Genomic DNA, 13,594 nt, shown 5'->3' with positions numbered 1-13,594 from the left:
CATTAAGGTGGAGGGATGCACTACAAGTGAGGGGGGATCAGAAGCTCACGCCAGGTCTCTACATCTCTGCCAGTGATTCATCTTAATCTTTTAAACTCTGCAAGATCATTACTAATTAGGATCTAGGACCTGATAAGTATTTAATGTCCTTGAAACTACCTCCTCACAGAATTTTCAGGGCTCCAAAATGTTATGTCTTGCCTTAAGCAAAACCACCTGCATTACTGATATGCTGTAAAAATGGATGGAAGAGAGATGAACCAATAGCTAATCTGTTTAACCAATAGCTAAATGTAACTGGTTGTGCTTACCTTACCTACCCAAGCAATGCTTCCTCGCTATTTCTGTGGCTCACTGCACCAACTCTATGACAGCATTTAACCCAATGATATCATTACAGATTTAAAGATCTATTTCCATCACAAGATTATGAACCCAAAGATGTCAGACCTTTATAACCATACCTATAATGCCAGCACTCCACATGATATTTAGCATACAATTAGGTGCTCAAAAATGCTGAATAAACCATCCTGCTACCACTAAAAAATCAATTATCATGAAATAAAGAAAAAGTTGATATAATTTGTGATATTTAAATGACATTTGCAAAATACAGCTGAAAGAAGAACATGTAGTGCTACCTTAAAAAAAAAAAATCTCACTTAAGTAAAGAACTATATACTTATACTAAAATAACTATTTCTTACAACATTTCTAAACCATGAACTGGATGTTTTCATTAACTACACTATTAACAGGTATTTGTTTAAAAGTTAAGATGGCTTGCCATTTTTACATCAAAAACCAACTCTTGAATATATATTAACCTTCAAGGGCATTCCTTAAATGAATACCACTCCCACAATAAATATACTTTGCTAATGAAAGGTAATCAAGAAGGAAAAATACAGAAAGGGAAATGCTTTAAAGAAAACAAATGCATCCATCACAATACTCAAATTAATATCAATAACACTGCATTAAAATAAATGAAAGGAATCATATCCATTTTGGATATGCCTGTTATAATCATGTACTTGTTATTTTTGGCTTAAAAGGGTTTTTTCCTAAGAAGTCAAACAGATGAGTGGATGAACTTTTTCATAACACTATCCTTTTATCTGCTTTCAACTTGCATGTGATTCTTTCTACAAAATTTTTTAACTCCTAAGTTTCTCCCGCATTAGAAATTTTAAGTATGGGGTTCCAAATTAAATGACTACTATCACACAGCTGGAAGTTAGAAGTAATTTTGACAAAATGACAAGATTTCAAAATAGAATATACTTTAAGAACATAAAATAACTATCATCTATACTTGGTTAAGGTGCTAAAGATTTTCATTACCATATCCAGTAAATGCATGTCACTGTTCTTCACGTTTCGACCTGGGCTTAATAACATTCCAAAACATCTGAAAATATTGGGGGGAAAAAAAGAAGAAATGAGGTATCAAGAATATATAGAAGCCCAGTGAGCAAAAGCCTTTTAATAGTAACTATACAATCTGTCTAGCTCTATACTTACAAATAACATTTTTTAGAGAAACATCACAAATAAGAATCCATCAAGATACATAATAAAATCACACAGAAATAAATTATTTAAATTCCCAGATCTCTATTTCTGCTTCTGAAAGATTACCAATGAACAGAAACTGTGATAAAAATAGCCACAAATTGTTAACTGAAACAAAATACAGTACTGAGACATGAACTAATTTCTAGGTAAAAATTAGAGATTGTTTGCCTTAGAGTTATTCCAAACATACTGATCAAGATCAACTAACCTAATTAAATTAAAAGTAAGAAAACTTTAAAAAATTTGAATAAAACACTGTACTCTCTCTTTGCATCAAGCCACGTTAATACAGGCAATCACCGGGCCCTCCACAGGCATGTTCACTGAGTAGACTATCAATACTGTATCTTCAGTTTGAAAAAAAAAAGTTATATGAAACTCATTACTAAAAAATGCTATTATACTAGTGAAGATACTATCCAGAATATAATATATTATTAAATACTTATTCTGTGCCTCCTGATACTAAGGAAGTTTTAGGAATCCAATTAACACTATCACTTTATTTGTAAAGGGTTTTCATCAACTATAAAATTCAGTTACACCTAACAGTTCTTTATATTTGTTATGGTATTATTATTTTTTCTTTATTGTTAGCAAACGTAAACTCCTCTTGTACTCAAGAGGCAATGTGATCTATCCACAGTGCGCCTCTCTCTGCCAACAACGTATACCCACACTTTCTAGAATAGTTTCTATTACAGCTTTCCAAATGTTAAAAATATGCTACGGAGCATTTTATAAAAGGAGTAAAGAATATAAACAAACTAAATGTAAGATTTTTTAAATTTCAAAATAATGGCAGCTGAGCAGGCAATACTAAATCTGATCCTTGTTTTCCAAAGGTTTACTTTTCCAGTGGCAGGGTTTTTCCTTCCATAAACAAGACAGAGAGTGGTCCTATGCAAATATGAGCTTAGTAAGTGGTAAAACAATATTTACTTCCTGTAAATATTTGAGAATACCTTCTAGAAGTCATGTAAAAATGATCAAGTATATAATAAAGATACAACAAAATCAGTAAGCTTTGAGGAAAACCTTCCAAACACACTATTGTGAGCAAAATATAATCAACTAAAATAGAGATAATTATAACCTAATACTCTTAATTTTAATATGCTTCCTATACATTGCTATGAACTTTGAACTCACATAACAAACACTGTCTATACAAATTAAATATTAATTTATCAGCTACTTCATTGTACTATTTCTAACTGTGCCTTAAATTCTTTATAACTACGGAAAACAGAGTGGAGATTCCTTTAAAAACTGAGAATAGAACTGCCACACGACCCAGCAATCCCACTGCTGGGCATACACCCTGGGAAAACCAGAATTGAAGGAGACAAGTATACCCCAATGTTCACTGAAGCACTGTTCACAACAGCTAGGACATGGAAGTAACATAGATGTCCATCAACAGACGAGTGGATAAACAAGTTGTGGTATAAATGCACAATGGAATATTCCTCAGCTATAAAAAGGAATGCATTTGAGTCAGTTCTAATGAGGTGGATGAAACTGGTGCCTATTATACAGAGTGAAGTGAGTCAGAAAGAGAAAGACAAATACTGTATGCATGTATATGGAATGGTTTTTTTCCAGTAGTCATGTGTGGATGTGAGAGTTGGACTATAAAGAAAGCTTCGTGCCAAAGAAATGATGCTTTTGAACCGTGGTGCTGGAGAAGACTCCTGAGAGTCCCTTGGACTGCAAGGACATCCAACTAGTCCATCCTAAAGGAAATCAGTCCTGAATATTCTTTGGAAGGACTGATGCTGAAGCTGAAACTCCAATACTCTGGCCACCTGATGCGACGAACTGAGTCATTGGAAAAGACCCTGATGCTGGGAGGGATTGGGGGCAGGAGGAGAAGCAGAAAACAGAGGATGAGATGGTTGGATGGCATCACTGACTCGATGGACATGAAGTTTGAGCAAGCTCCAGGAGTTGATGATACACAGAGAAGCCTGGCGTGCTGCAGTCCTTGGGGTCACAAAGTGTCAGACACGTCTGAGCGACTGAACTGAACTGAACCGACGGAATTTAGAAAGACAGTAACGACAATCCTACAGGCAGGGCAGCAAAGGAGACACAGATGTAAATAACAGACTTTTATACTCAGTGGGAGAAGGCAAGGGTGGGATATTTGAGAGAATAGCATTGAAACATGTACATTACCATATGTAAAATAGATGACCAGCACAAGTATGATGTATGAAGCAAGGCACCAAAAGCTGGTGCTCTGAGACAACCCAGAGGATGGAGTGGTGAGGGAGGAGGTAGGGGAGTTCAGGATGGGGGGACACATGCATCCCTGTGGCCAATTCATGTTGATGTATGGCAAAAACTATCACAATATTGTAAAGCAATTATCCTCCAATTAAAATAAATTAATTAATTTAAAACAATTTAGTTTCTCCAACTAAAACATCAGATCAATGAGGACAAAGACATGTCTTATGTTCTCTACATATTTTGCTTCAGCTTGCATCTCTCATGGGTGTTTTATTTCTTCTATTACAGGATTTGGGGTTGGTTTATTTATTTACTTATTTATTTTTTTATTTGGTTGTGATGGATCTTATTTGTGGCATGTGGGATCTAGTTCCCTGATGAGGGATCAAACCCGGGCCCCCTGCATTGGAAGCACAGAGTTTTACTCACTGGCCCACCAAGGAAGTCCTAATTATACTGTTTTTAATTTACAAAGGGCTTTCCTTGTAGCTCAGCTGGTAAAGAATCTGCCTTCAAAGCGGGAGACCTGGGTTCGATTCTGGGTTGGGAAGATCCCCTGGATAGGGGAAAGGCTATCTACTCCAGCATTCTGGCCCAGAGAATACCATGGACTGTATAGTCCATGGGGTCGCAAAGAGTTGGACATGACTGAGCGATCTTCACTTTCATTTAAGTTACAAAACTATCATATAGTCACTGTAAAAAGCTAAAGAATACCAAAGTGCGTAGGGAATTTCTCCTTCATCTCTAATCTCAGCCCCTTCAGGAACCAATACTAAGGGTTTAACAAGTACTGTCCCTACTTTTCTTTTGCTTGTTTTAAAAATTAAAGTTTTATACTGTTTGTCAGGATTCCCTGATAGCTCAGTTGGTAAAGAATCATCCTGCAATGCAGGAGACCCCAGTTCGATTACTGGGTCGGGAAGAGCCCCTGGGGAAGGGATAGGATACCCACTCCAGTATCCTTGGGCTTCCCTTGTGGCTCAGCTGGTAAAGAACCCACCTGCAATGTGGGAGACCTGAGTTCTACCCTGGGTTGGGAAGATCCCCTGGAGAAAGGAAAGATACCCACCCCAGTATTCTGTCCTGAAGAATTCCATAGACTGTATAGTCCATGGGGTCGCAAAGAGTCAGACACGACTGAGCAACTTTCACTTCACTGTTTGTCAACACGAAGTGACAACAGTGTGACCTTAGTGAAAGCACCTATCCCCTTGGGCCTCTGCTTCCTCTTCTACAAAATAGGAGAAGTGCAACACATGAACTCCAAGGATTCTTCCAGCATTAAAACTGCGTAATTGTTTTCTATCAAGCTATAATAGTCATTTACAAAATTATATTTCATTAAAGCACAACATGATTCCTATGGAGACAAGCTGGGTCTATTAGGAATAACATCTCAGTAATTAGATATTATTAGTACCACAAACACCTAATGTGAATATTAAGTGCTTCACTAGGGAATTCAAAGCATTAACCCTTCTCTTATTAACTCTATAAATAATGTTTTAAGCAAACTGCTATTACACCTGTTTTTTTTCAAGGAGCTCACAATCTAGTATGGGAGGAAAATAACAGACAATTACAACCTGTATGGTAAGTTCTATGATAGCTGTTAGTACAGAGCACAAAGCACAGAGAAGACACATCCAACATTATTTATTGGCCCAAAATTTGAAATCAAACCTCCTGAGAATAAGATGATAGTGTTATCATATTAATAATTACCATATTATAGCAGCTGTTTATTGAATGCTTTCAGGCATTTACTATACTGTTGCATCCACATTTTAAAACCAACCGCCATATAACAAATGACAAAACTGGTTTCCAGAAAGTAGAAGTGTTTTGTTCAAACCACATAACTAGTAGGCCATGACTCTGACTCCAAAACCGCATAGTCACCTAATGTTATAATTTGTCACTTTCTGGCCTATCAGTCATTGTTGTTCAACTGCTAAGTCATGACCAATTCTTTTCAATCCCATGGACTGCAGTATGCCAGGCTCTTCTGACCTTCACAATCTCCTGGAGTTTGCTCAAATAACGTCCATTGAGTAGGGGATGCTATCCAACCATTTCATCCTCTGCTGCCCCCTCTCCTTTTGCCTATCAGAAAAAAATTATAAATTCCTGGTGTGATCCTGGGCATGTCACACACTTCAAAGCCTCATTTTCCACATTTCTGAAACACAAATATACCTGCTTATAGTTCCACTATGTTAATATACAGTTAAAATGAAAAAGTCTCACAGGGAAAGGACACTGCAAACTATAGCTGCTGCTGCTGCTGCTAAGTCGCTTCAGTCGTGTCCGACTCTGTGCGACTCCATAGATGGCAGCCCACCAGGCTCCTCCATCCGTGGGATTCTCCAGGCAAGAACACTGGAGTGGGTTGCCATTTCCTTCTCCACAAACTACAGAATAGTTGCCACTTATACATTATATGGAACAATGGACTGGTTCAAAATTGGGAAACGGGTACATCAAGGCTGTATATGGTCACCCTGCTTATTTAACTTATATGCATATTACAACATGGAAATATCGGGCTCAATGGATCACAAGCTGGAATCAAGATTGCCAGGTTCAGTTCCAGTTCAGCTTCTCAGTTGTGTTCGACTCTTTGTGACCCATGGACTCATGCTTCCCTGATCATCACCAATTCCAGGAGCTTGCTCAAATTCATGTCCATCGAGTCTGTGATGCCATCCAACCACCTCATCCTCTGTCGACCCCTTCTTCTCCCACCTTGAATCTTTCCCAGCATCACGGTCTTTTCCAGTGAGTCCATTCTTCACATCAGGTGGCCAAACTATTAGAGTTTCAGCTTCAGCATCAGTCCTTGCAATGAATATTCACAGCATATTTCCTATAGGATCGACTGGTTGGATTTCCTTGCAATCCAAGGGACTCTCAAGAGTCTTCTCCAACACCACAGTTCAGAAGCATCAATTTTTTAGTGCTCAGCTTTTTTTATAGTCCAATTCTCACATCCGTACATGACTACTAGAAAAACCATAGCTTTAACTAGATGGACCTTTGTTGGCAAAGCAATGTCTCTGCTTTTTAATATGTTGTCTAGGTTGTTCACAGCTTTTTTCCAAGGAGTAAGTGTCTTTTAATTTCATGGCTGCAATCACCATTTGCAGTGATTTTGGAGCCCCCCAAAATAAACTCTGTTACTGTTTCCACTGTTTCCCCATCTATTTCCCATGAAGTGATGGGACTGGATGTCATGATCTTAGTTTTCTGAATGTTGAGCTTTAAGCCAACTTTTTCACTCTCCTTTTTCACTTTCATCAAGAGGCTCCTTAATTTCTCTTCACTTTATGCCATAACAGTGGTGTCATCTGGGTATCTGAGGTTATTGATATTTCTCCCGGCAGTCTTGATTCCTTCATCCAGCCCAGCATTTCTCATGATGTACTCTGCAATAAGTTAGACAAGCAGGGTGACAATATACAGCCTTGACATACTCCTTTCCCAGTTTGGAACCAGTCTGTTGTTCCATGTCCAGTTCTAACTGTTGCTTCTTGACCTGCACACAGATTTCTCAGGAGGCAGGTCAGATGGTCTGGTAATCCGATTTCTTTCAGGATTTTCCACAGTTTATTGTGATCCACACAGTCAAGGGCTTTGGCATAGTCAATAAAGCAGAAATAGATGTTTTTCTGGAACTCTCTTGCTTTTTTGATGATCCAATGGATGTTGGCAATTTGATCTCTAGTTCCTCTGCCCTTTATAAATCCAGCTTCAAGATCTGGAAATTCATGGTTCACATACTGCTGAAGACTGGCTTGGAGAATTTTCAGCATTACTTTACTAGCGTGTGAGATGAGTGCAAATGTGCAGTAATTTGAGCATTCTTTGGCATTGCCTTTCCTTGGGATTTGAATGAAAAGTGACCTTTTCTACTCCTGTGGCCACTGTTGCATTTTCCAAATTTGCTTGCATATGGAGTGCAGCATTTTCAAAGCATCATCTTTTAGGATTTGAAATAGCTCAACTGGAATTCCATCACCTCCACTAGCTTTGTTCATAGTGAAGCTTCCTAAGGCCCACTTGACTTGCCATTCCAAGATGTCTGGCTCTAGGTAAGTGATCACATCATCGTGATTATCTGGGTCGTGAAGGCCTTTTTTGTATAGTTCTTCTGTGTATTCTTGCCACTTTTTCTTAGTATCTTCTGCTTCTGTTAGGTCCATACCATTTCTGTAGACTGCCAGGAGAAATATCAATAATCTCCGATATGCAGATGACACCACCATTATGGCAGAAAGGAGGAATTAAACAGCCTCTTGATGAAAGTGAAAAAGGAGAGTGAAAAACCTGGCTTGAAAATCAACATTCGAAAAACAAAGATCAGAGCATCCAGTTCCATCACTTCACAGCAAACAGATGTGGAAACAATGGAAACAGTGACAGACTTTATTTTCTTGGGCTCCAAAAATCACTGTGGAAGGTGACTGCAGTCATGAAATTAAAAGACACTTGTTCCTTGGAAGAAAAGCAATGACAAACCTAGACAGCGTATTAAAAAGCAGTAACACCACTTTGCCTACAAAGGTCCTTATAGTCAAAGCTATGGTTTTTCCATGTATGGATGTGAGAGCTGGACAATAAAAAAGGCTGAGCATCAAAGAATTGATGCCTTCGAACTCTGGTGTTGGAGAAGACTCTTGAGAGTCCCTTGGACAGCAAAGAGATCAAACCAGTCAGTCCTAAAGGAAATCAACCCTGAATATTCATTGGAAGTGTTGAAGCTGAAGATCCAATACTTTGGCCACCTGATGTGAAAAGCTGACTCACTGGAAAAGATCCTAATGCTGGGAAAGATTGAAGGCAGGAGGAGAAGGGGACGACAGAGGATGAGATGGTTGGATGGCATCACCAACTCAATGGACATGAGTTTGAGCAAGCTCCAAGAGATGGTGAAGGACAGGGAAGCCTTGCATGCTGCAGTCCATGCTGTCCCAGAGTCAGCCACAACTGAGCGACTAAACAATAACTGCCAGTATTATTAAGAAGTGAAGTTTGACACACTGCCCAGCCAGTCTTTTACTCAAAACAGCTTGACACAGCTTTTAATACCAAGTTAGCATCTATATGGGCTTCCTTGTTGGCTCAGTGGTAAAGAATCTGTCAATGGAGGTGACCTGGGTTCAATCCCTGGGCAGGGAAGATCCCCTGGAGAATGAAATGGCAGCTCACTCCAGTATTTTTCCCTGGGAAATCCCATGGACAGAAGGAGCCTGGTAAACTACAGTCCATGGGGTCACAAACCAGTAAGTGACTAAACCAATCAACCAAAGCATCCATAGAAACACCAAAAACTCTGCATATCTTATATGGTTTTAGGCTTAATTGATGGAGAAAAGGAGGGGAAAAAAAGGATTATATGTTAATGTCCTGCAATAGGAAACTACTTTACTTTTATAATCTATAAAAATCATAATTCTACATATCTCCATGAAGACCATGGATAAAAAGGAGGAAAAGAAAAGGAAAAGAGGCAGGGAACTGACCAGTGTTCTTGGTTAAAGAACACTGTCTCTTACTAGACTAAACTTGTGCTATTAAAAATGAGAAAGTGACAGTATGACAGAATGAACAGAACTACAACAAAGAAGAAAAGCTGAAATTAAATCATAATTTTTAGAATACACAAAAACTGCAAAAACTACATAATTTCATAAAATTGGAATCCTAGCCATCTTATAGAATTTAAAGCAAAAAAGATATTGGAAAGTCTTCTATATAAGAATTGTTGGAATTATTTTTTCCCTTATTAAAGTTATCAGGTAGAGAAAGATATACAGGCATTCCTCACTATACACAGCAGTGTGGAACCATAAAAATAACCATACAAGCTGAAACTGCATTTGATCTTATAAACAATGGGAAACATTATGACTGTCCTGTGACCTATAAATATTTTCTAAACTTTAAAAACTCTCATCAGTTACAAATATATAGGGAAATTTTTTAAAAGGTAAAACTATTATTTAGTACTTTATATTTTAAAGCACTTAGAAATATTGAACACTGAAATATTTTCTTTGGAAAAGTTACTAAGTATAGTTTAAACGGTGTTTACATGGAAAAGACCCTGATTCTGGGAAAGACTGAAGGCAAAAGGAGAAGAAGGTGGCAAAGGATGAGATGGCTGGATAGCATCACTGACTCAACGGACATGAACGTGGGCAAACTCCAAAGATGGTGAGAGACAGGGAGGCCTGGCATGCTGCAGTCCATGGGGTCACAAAGAGTCAGACACAACTTAGTGAGTGAACAACAACAAAACAGTGTTTGCTTTCTTCTCTTGTGATAAACAACATAGAATAAGCATTTTTTTCCTATGCCTTGGCGAACAGTTATACTCCATTCTAACTCTGAATGAGCTTCCAGTATTTTATCCTTTGCACTTTTACATCTCTAAGAGCTCCTTTAACATGAAGTTTTTGCTGGTTTGACTTCCCAGGACATTCATCCTTTTCATCAAACCACTTGCCTTATTTATGTTGGTAAGTTCATCTTCACTAAGCTCCTCTGGCTGTATACCTAGTGTAAACCTAGTGTCAACTTTCCCACAGTCAGCTATTTGTTCTATAACTCCACTTATGCCCTATTCAAATCCTGCCAAGTTATCTGTACGGTGCAGTGAACGCTTTGCCACACTACACAAATACAACTCACTGTTACTTCCTGTCAGGATGTGTGAATGTTTTCAATTGTATGCCTTCATTGCATATCTCTTCCAAAACTCAGCTAAGGAAATTGTATGATCTCCAGTTTCTTATAATTACCTTTTATTTCAGTGTCGCAACTAACTGCAAAACTGTGGCATGAAGACTAGCAAAACCAGGATTTTATTTTTTACCGCAGTCTTCAATCCAGCATAAAAATAAACACTCCATTTCAATCATAAGAAGCCTTCTATTTCTAGTGAAATTTAAACTAAAAAAATGTTGAAATGCCTTTATCATGTCTTTGTTGTTTATCAGACTTTTTCAATATGCTTCATACTGTAGCTTCCTGCAGAGCTAGGTCTCATCCTATCTTCATTTTGCTGTCATCATTTTCTTTTTTTTTAATTTTTTATTGAAGTATAGTTGATTTACTGCAGTCACCATTTTCAAATCTTCTAAGATAACATGCAATTTCATTTTCAATATTATCACTTTTCATTGGTTTGCTGCATTCATCTTTGCTGGCTACCTCTTTCAATTATTCATTATTGTAAAATGTTACATGGGTTTATCATTGAGAGACTAAGGAGGCAAAACAACAATACACTTTGCTGTCTATGAGTGAACTAAATAACAGATACACCATAACCAATCATCAACATACTCTGAAAGAAGTGATGTTAACAGTCACTGGATAAGCATATGTAGTGACTGTGAACTGAAGAGCTAACAGCAAAGTCTACATTTTATGCAATTACTCACAATTAATATACCATGGTTAACAAAAATTTGAACCATGTGGCTGGGGGACTGGTATTCTTTAACTAAACCATGGTAACATAAATCCATGCATATTGTATCTGCAGAACAAAGACTGCATGCATATACACACAGGTTCCAAATAAATATAACCAACATTTTGCCTTCTCACAGGGGTAGTTTACTCTGATTCTGCAGGCTATTCTGATTTTCGGTAATCACTCACAAAGCACCAGCAATCTCAGAAAAAAGCATGACTGTGGTAGTACTATAAGTACCACCAATACTAAGAGTACTGGTATTAGCAGTAGAGCAAGCATTTATTTGTTTCAGGGACTATTTCAAACACTTAACAAGTATCACCTAATTTTATCCTTCCAACATTCTTAAGAGGTATCATTCACAATTTACAAACTAGAAACTGAAGCATAGAGAAGTTAAATAATTTGATCAAGTCACTGTAGAGCAGGGTTTCAAACCCAGATGAGGGGATTCCATAGATGTGAACCTTAAAAATCTTGCTTGCTTCAGTGCCTTCAATAACAGAAAGAGTAAGTTTCATCATTAGGAATTATACTCATCAGCAAGAGAGATTTAAAAGTTGGTTATTTTTTTCTTTTCATTCATCAGGTAGGAAATTTTATTTGTTCCCCAAAGATTTTTAGAACACTAAGACTAATTACTATGAAAAAAAAATTTTAATAGTTGCTTAGGATTGTCTTAAATCTGCTACCAGTGCAGAGAATTTAACCTATAGGAAAGTTATGAAAGAATAGATAGTATCTTTAGGTCCATTACTGAAAAAAGTGTCAATCAATAAGCTTCAAGAAGATACAACCACCTCCACACCTTCCTTGGACAATAATGTCCCATTAACTTTCATAATGGATAAAAATTTGAAATGCAGAACCATGATTCAAATATGAATCCTTTTTACTAACTCTCTTCAAATTAAAAAAATGAGAAATTAGCTATAGTCAAAAATATAATATTAAAAATGATTAAAACAATTAAAATCTAAAACTTGCCTTAATCACTGCTAAAAACATTTAGTAAATCAATTATTTTGCTTTATTATTCAATAGCAGTAATATGGAAAATTTGGGTAGTGATACATTTGGGCTTTTGCATGTATCAGGTTTATACATCAAAATAATCAAAAGCCAAACTACAAATATTTTTAGAATTGAGTATAACTATAATTTTAAAACATCAAAAACAAAGAGAAATAACATTTTCTCCCTAACAAGGGCCCATTTTCTCTTTCATAAACATAAAGCAAATGAAGCTGGAGTTGAGCCAAACAACAGCAAAAAAAATTATAAATTCAATTTGATGAGAAAGTTTAAGGCATAAGCAGGTTAACATGCATGCTCAGTCGCATCCAACTCTTTGCAACCCCGTGGACCATAGCCCGCCAGTCTCCTCTGTCCATTGAATCTTCCAGGCAGTAATACTGGAGTGGGTTGTCATTTCCTTCTCCAGGGAATCTTTCTGACCCAGGGATCAAATCTGTGTCTCTTCTGTCTTCTACATTGGCAGGTGGATTCTTTTCCACTGTGCCACCTGGGAAGCCCTATAAGCAAGTTTACTTTTTAACAAAATAAAATACTAGTGATTCCACCTGGAGTTCCTGCTCCTTTTTCCTTTTCTTCTAATTATATTTCTTTTATAGACATTTTCACCTATGTCTATTCACGTATTTTTCTTTATCCCTTTCCTTGAGAGTTTTATCTTTCTTTATATAGTTGGAATTAGAGCATATATAATTTACTGATGAATCAGATGTGCAGGGAAAGAAAAAGAAGTCAAGAATGACTCCAAGTTTTCAGCCTGAGTAACTGAAAAGATCAGACTATAAATCATAATGCTGGGGGAGACTACAGGACGGACAGGTTTGTGACTAGACTAGGGGGGGTCTAGACTTTGAGCACAGTGACTTTGAGACACCAAAGAAGTAAAGTTGCAGGATACATGAATGAGGAACATAGAGGTCTGAGACCTCAGGTGAAAGATGAAAAGTTGGAAGTTACCTATTTTACAGATATGTTTAAAGGAATGAGACTGAATGAGTTAACCTCAGGAGTGAGTGTGGTAGCAGAAAGAATAGAATCACATCATCAAGAAGGCAAAATGGATTAAAAATCTAGTGTACAAGTTGGAAATTGGCCATAGGAACATGGACATTTCATCCAGAGTAATAAGAGAAAGCAGAATCTATAATACAGAAGAGAAAGACTGGTAGACAAAGTGATGGGAATATCTAAAGTTCTATTCTTACTGCTTCTATTGTCTTAAAAGACCACTGGCTGAAAATA

The 13,594-nt window shown here is 37.3% G+C and overlaps 1 protein-coding gene across 2 annotated transcripts in view; it reads right to left on the bottom strand.

The window, feature by feature from the left end:
* The window catches only part of RABGAP1L (RAB GTPase activating protein 1-like), a 680,557-nt gene that overhangs the window by 621,276 nt on the left and 45,687 nt on the right, over positions 1 to 13,594 (bottom strand). For both annotated transcript variants that reach the window (XM_010850085.1, XM_010850086.1), the window contains exon 7: positions 1,351 to 1,417. In XM_010850085.1, the coding sequence (XP_010848387.1) occupies positions 1,351 to 1,417 (67 nt within the window). The remainder of the gene's footprint in view (positions 1 to 1,350; positions 1,418 to 13,594) is intronic.

The sequence above is a fragment of the Bison bison genome, unplaced genomic scaffold, assembly GCF_000754665.1.
Source record: "Bison bison bison isolate TAMUID 2011002044 unplaced genomic scaffold, Bison_UMD1.0 scf7180017864289, whole genome shotgun sequence".
NCBI lineage: Eukaryota > Metazoa > Chordata > Mammalia > Artiodactyla > Bovidae > Bison > Bison bison.
The sequence above is the reverse complement of the archived record's forward strand: the minus strand, read 5'-3'. Positions and strand labels throughout refer to the sequence as shown.